Source organism: Salmo salar, unplaced genomic scaffold (assembly GCF_905237065.1).
Source record: "Salmo salar unplaced genomic scaffold, Ssal_v3.1, whole genome shotgun sequence".
Classification (NCBI taxonomy): domain Eukaryota; kingdom Metazoa; phylum Chordata; class Actinopteri; order Salmoniformes; family Salmonidae; genus Salmo; species Salmo salar.
The window spans coordinates 255,001-261,504 of record NW_025548968.1 but is presented as its reverse complement, the minus strand read 5'-3'; the positions used below and the strand labels follow the sequence as shown (position 1 = coordinate 261,504).

The following is a 6,504-nucleotide window of genomic DNA, read 5'->3' as shown; positions in this document are numbered from 1 at the left end:
GAACCTAGGGTAACAGAACCCAGGGTAACAGAACCCAGGGTAACAGAACCTAGGGTACTAGGGTAACAGAACCCAGGGTAACAGAACCCAGGGTAACAGAACCCAGGGTAACAGAACCTAGGGTACTAGGGTAACAGAACCCAGGGTAACAGAACCCAGGTTAACAGAACCTAGGGTACTAGGGTAACAGAACCCAGGGTAACAGAACCTAGGGTACTAGGGTAACAGAACCCAGGGTAACAGAACACAGGGTACCTTGGGTCTGAGCTTTCTTTTTCTTCTTCCTCTTCTGTGGTGGGACTTCCTGTGGTTCAGGGGTCAGAGGGACCGTCTCTGACTGCCTCCTACTGGCCAGTCCCTCCATCTCAGTACCTGGCTCTGGGGGGCTGCCTGGGTAGCAGACAGCAGAACACACTGACGAAGACACTTGGTTCAGTATACAGACATGAGTTGGCAAAGGGTTACCAGTAAAGTAGCAGAATTGTGAAAACTTTTAGGATTTTATGGAATTTTTATAACATGTAAAGTTTAAAAAAACATTGGGATGATAACATCATTTTTATAACAATATATATATATATATATATGTTTTATGATTTACATCAACCCTCTTCCTGCCCAACCCTCTTCCTGCCCAACCCTCTTCCTGCCAAACCCTCTTCCTGCCCATCCCTCTTCCTGCCCAACCCTCTTCCTGCCCATCCTTCTTCCTGCCCAACCCTCTTCCTGCCAAACCCTCTTCCTGCCCAACCCTCTTCCTGCCCATCCTTCTTCCTGCCCAACCCTCTTCCTTCCCAACCCTCCTCCTGCCCAACCCTCTTCCTGCCCAACCCTCTTCCTGCCCATCCTTCTTCCTGCCCAACCCTCTTCCTGCCCAACCCTCCTCCTGCCCAACCCTCTTCCAACCCTCTTCCTGCCCATCCCTCTTCCTGCCCAACCCAACCCTCCTCCAACCCTCTTCCTGCCGAACCCTCTTCCTGCCCATCCCTCTTCCTGCCCATCCCTCTTCCTGCCCAACCCTCTTCCTTCCCAACCCTCTTCCTGCCCAACCCTCTTCCTGCCCAACCCTCTTCCTGCCCATCCCTCTTCCTGCCCAACCCTCTTCCTGGCCAATCCTCTTCCTTTCCCAACCCTCTTCCTGCCCAACCCTCTTCCTGCCCAACCCTCTTCCTGCCAACCCTCCTCCTGGCCAACCCTCTTCCTGGCCAATCCTCTTCCTTTCCCAATCCTCTTCCTTTCCCAACCCTCTTCCTACCTTCCTGTGGGTTTTCAGTCCAGCCCTAATTTAACACACCTGATTCTACTAATTAGCTGCTCAACAAGACCTTAACTAGCTGAATCAGATACGCTGAATTAGTGTTGGACTGAAAACCTACAGGACAGTAGATCCCCCCCCGACCTTGTCACAACACAACTGATTGGCTCACAAATTAACTTTTAACAAGGCAAATTCCAGGTGACTACCTCATGAAGCTGGTTGAGAGAATGCCAAGAGTGCGCAAAGCTGTCATCAAGGCAAAGGGTGGCTACTTTGAAGAATCTCAAATATAAAATATATTCTGATTTCTTTTACACTTTTTTTGGTTACTACATGATTCCATATATGTTATTTCATAGTTTTGACGTCTTCACTATTATTCTACAATGTATAAAATAGTACAAATAAAGAAAAACCATTGAATGTGTAGGTGTGTCCAAACTTTTGACTGGTAATATATCAGCAATGATGAGCCACCAGGTATAGATAACCTTGTTGGGAAACTACAGAGAATGGTAGCAGACTGTATTACCACCAGGTATAGACAACCTAGATGGTAAACTATTGAGAATGGTAGCAGACTGTAATACCATATAGACAACCTAGATGGTAAACTATAGAGAATGGTAGCAGACTGTATTACCATATAGACAACCTAGATGGTAAACTATTGGAGAATGGTAGCAGTCTGTATTGCCATATAGACAACCTAGATGGTAAACTATTGGAGAATGGTAGCAGACTGTATTACCACCAGGTATAGATAACCTAGATGGTAAACTATTGGAGAATGGTAGCAGACTGTATTACCATATAGACAACCTAGATGGTAAACTATTGAGAATGGTAGCAGACTGTATTACCATATACACAACCTAGATGGTAAACTATTGAGAATGGTAGCAGACTGTATTACCATATAGACAACCTAGATGGTAAACTATTGAGAATGGTAGCAGACTGTATTACCATATAGACAACCTAGATGGTAAACTATTGAGAATGGTAGCAGACTGTATTACCATATAGACAACCTAGATGGTAAACTATTGAGAATGGTAGCAGACTGTATTACCATATAGACAACCTAGATGGTAAACTATTGGAGAATGGTAGCAGACTGTATTACCATATAGACAACCTAGATGGTAAACTATTGGAGAATGGTAGCAGACTGTATTACCATATAGACAACCTAGATGGTAAACTATTGGAGAATGGTAGCAGACTGTATTACCATAAAGACAACCTAGATGGTAAACTATTGGAGAATGGTAGCAGACTGTATTACCATATAGATAACCTAGATGGTAAACTATTGGAGAATGGTAGCAGACTGTATTACCATATAGACAACCTAGATGGTAAACTATTGGAGAATGGTAGCAGACTGTATTACCATATAGACAACCTAGATGGTAAACTATTGGAGAATGGTAGCAGACTGTATTACCACCAGGTATAGACAACCTAGATGGTAAACTATTGGAGAATGGTAGCAGACTGTATTACCATATAGACAACCTAGATGGTAAACTATTGGAGAATGGTAGCAGACTGTATTACCATATAGACAACCTAGAAGGTAAACTATTGAGAATGGTAGCAGACTGTATTACCATATAGACAACCTAGATGGTAAACTATTGAGAATGGTAGCAGACTGTATTACCACCAGGTATAGACAACCTAGATGGTAAACTATTGGAGAATGGTAGGAGACTGTATTACCATATAGACAACCTAGATGGTAAACTATTGGAGAATGGTAGCAGACTGTATTACCAGGAATAGACAACCTAGATGGTAAACTATTGAGAATGGTAGCAGACTGTATTACCACCAGGTATAGACAACCTAGATGGTAAACTATTGGAGAATGGTAGCAGACTGTATTACCATATAGACGACCTAGATGGTAAACTATTGGAGAACGGTAGCAGACTGTATTACCATATAGACAACCTAGATGGTAAACTATTGAGAATGGTAGCAGACTGTATTACCACCAGGTATAGATAACCTAGATGGTAAACTATTGGAGAATGGTAGCAGACTGTATTACCATATAGACAACCTAGATGGTAAACTATTGAGAATGGTAGCAGACGGTATTACCATATAGACTACCTAGATGGTAAACGATTGGAGAATGGTAGCAGACTGTATTACCACCAGGTATAGACAACCTAGATGGTAAACTATTGGAGAATGGTAGCAGACTGTATTGCCATATAGACAACCTAGATGGTAAACTATTGGAGAATGGTAGCAGACTGTATTGCCATATAGACAACCTAGATGGTAAACTATTGGAGAATGGTAGCAGACTGTATTACCATATAGACAACCTAGATGGTAAACTATTGGAGAATGGTAGCAGCCTGTATTACCATATAGACAACCTAGATGGTAAACTATTGGAGAATGGTAGCAGACTGTATTACCACCAGGTATAGACAACCTAGATGATAAACTATTGGAGAATGGTAGCAGACTGTATTACCATATAGACAACCTAGATGGTAAACTATTGGAGAATGGTAGCAGACTGTATTGCCATATAGACAACCTAGATGGTAAACTATTGGAGAATGGTAGCAGACTGTATTACCATATAGACAACCTAGATGGTAAACTATTGGAGAATGGTAGCAGACTGTATTACCATATAGACAACCTAGATGGTAAACTATTGAGAATGGTAGCAGACTGTATTACCATATAGACAACCTAGATGGTAAACTATTGAGAATGGTAGCAGACTGTATTACCATATAGACAACCTAGATGGTAAACTATTGGAGAATGGTAGCAGACTGTATTACCATATAGACAACCTAGATGGTAAACTATTGGAGAATGGTAGCAGACTGTATTACCATATAGACAACCTAGATGGTAAACTATTGGAGAATGGTAGCAGACTGTATTACCATATAGACAACCTAGATGGTAAACTATAGAGAATGGTAGCAGACTGTATTACCATGTAGACAACCTAGATGGTAAACTATTGAGAATGGTAGCAGACTGTATTACCACCAGGTATAGACAACCTAGATGGTAAACTATTGGAGAATGGTAGCAGACTGTATTCCCATATAGACAACCTAGATGGGAAACTACAGAGAATGGTAGCAGACTGTATTACCATATAGACAACCTAGATGGTAAACTATTGGAGAATGGTAGCAGACTGTATTACCACCAGGTATAGACAACCTAGATGGTAAACTATTGGAGAATGGTAGCAGACTGTATTACCATATAGACAACCTAGATGGTAAACTATTGGAGAATGGTAGCAGACTGTATTACCACCAGGTATAGACAACCTAGATGGTAAACTATAGAGAATGGTAGCAGACTGTATTACCATATAGACAACCTAGATGGTAAACTATTGGAGAATGGTAGCAGACTGTATTACCATATAGACAACCTAGATGGTAAACTATTGGAGAATGGTAGCAGACTGTATTACCATATAGACAACCTAGATGGTAAACTATTGGAGAATGGTAGCAGACTGTATTACCATATAGACAACCTAGATGGTAAACTATTGGAGAATGGTAGCAGACTGTATTACCCCCAGGTATAGACAACCTAGATGGTAAACTATTGGAGAATGGTAGCAGACTGTATTACCATATAGACAACCTAGATGGTAAACTACAGAGAATGGTAGCAGACTGTATTACCACCAGGTATAGACAACCTAGATGGTAAACTATTGGAGAATGGTAGCAGACTGTATTACCATATAGACAACCTAGATGGTAAACTATTGGAGAATGGTAGCAGACGGTATTACCATATAGACAACCTAGATGGTAAACTATTGGAGAATGGTAGCAGACTGTATTACCATATAGACAACCTAGATGGTAAACTATTGGAGAATGGTAGCAGACTGTATTACCACCAGGTATAGACAACCTAGATGGTAAACTATTGGAGAATGGTAGCAGACTGTATTACCATATAGACAACCTAGATGGTAAACTATTGGAGAATGGTAGCAGACTGTATTACCATATAGACAACCTAGATGGTAAACTATTGGAGAATGGTAGCAGACTGTATTACCATATAGACAACCTAGATGGTAAACTATTGGAGAATGGTAGCAGACTGTATTACCACCAGGTATAGACAACCTAGATGGTAAACTATTGGAGAATGGTAGCAGACTGTATTACCTCCAGATATAGACAAACTAGATGGTAAACTATTGGAGAATGGTAGCAGACTGTATTACCATATAGACAACCTAGATGGTAAACTATTGGAGAATGGTAGCAGACTGTATTACCACCAGGTATAGACAACCTAGATGGTAAACTATAGAGAATGGTAGCAGACTGTATTACCATATAGACAACCTAGATGGTAAACTATTGGAGAATGGTAGCAGACTGTATTACCATATAGACAACCTAGATGGTAAACTATTGGAGAATGGTAGCAGACTGTATTACCATATAGACAACCTAGATGGTAAACTATTGGAGAATGGTAGCAGACTGTATTACCATATAGACAACCTAGATGGTAAACTATTGGAGAATGGTAGCAGACTGTATTACCCCCAGGTATAGACAACCTAGATGGTAAACTATTGGAGAATGGTAGCAGACTGTATTACCATATAGACAACCTAGATGGTAAACTACAGAGAATGGTAGCAGACTGTATTACCACCAGGTATAGACAACCTAGATGGTAAACTATTGGAGAATGGTAGCAGACTGTATTACCATATAGACAACCTAGATGGTAAACTATTGGAGAATGGTAGCAGACTGTATTACCATATAGACAACCTAGATGGTAAACTATTGGAGAATGGTAGCAGACTGTATTACCATATAGACAACCTAGATGGTAAACTACAGAGAATGGTAGCAGACTGTATTACCACCAGGTATAGACAACCTAGATGGTAAACTATTGGAGAATGGTAGCAGACTGTATTACCATATAGACAACCTAGATGGTAAACTATTGGAGAATGGTAGCAGACTGTATTACCACCAGATATAGACAAACTAGATGGTAAACTATAGAGAATGGACTGTATTACCACCCCTAGTTGCTATATCTTTAACCATAGCCTAAAGGAGTGTGTCCCCACAGGAAGTTAAAGTAATTAAAGTGCCAGAAAATAGTAAAGAGCCCTTTGTTGACTAACAGCCGTCTGTTAGTTAGTAAAATGGAGAGAATTATCTTTGACCAAA

The 6,504-nt window shown here is 40.8% G+C and overlaps 1 protein-coding gene across 1 annotated transcript in view; it reads right to left on the bottom strand.

The window, feature by feature from the left end:
- Positions 1 to 255: 255 nt before the first annotated feature.
- The window catches only part of tmem237a (transmembrane protein 237a), a gene marked incomplete at its 3' end in the record, with an annotated part of 8,087 nt that continues 1,838 nt past the window's right edge, over positions 256 to 6,504 (bottom strand). Inside the window, 1 exon segment of the mRNA NM_001141863.2 lies at positions 256 to 414. Coding sequence (NP_001135335.1) covers positions 256 to 414 — 159 coding nt within the window.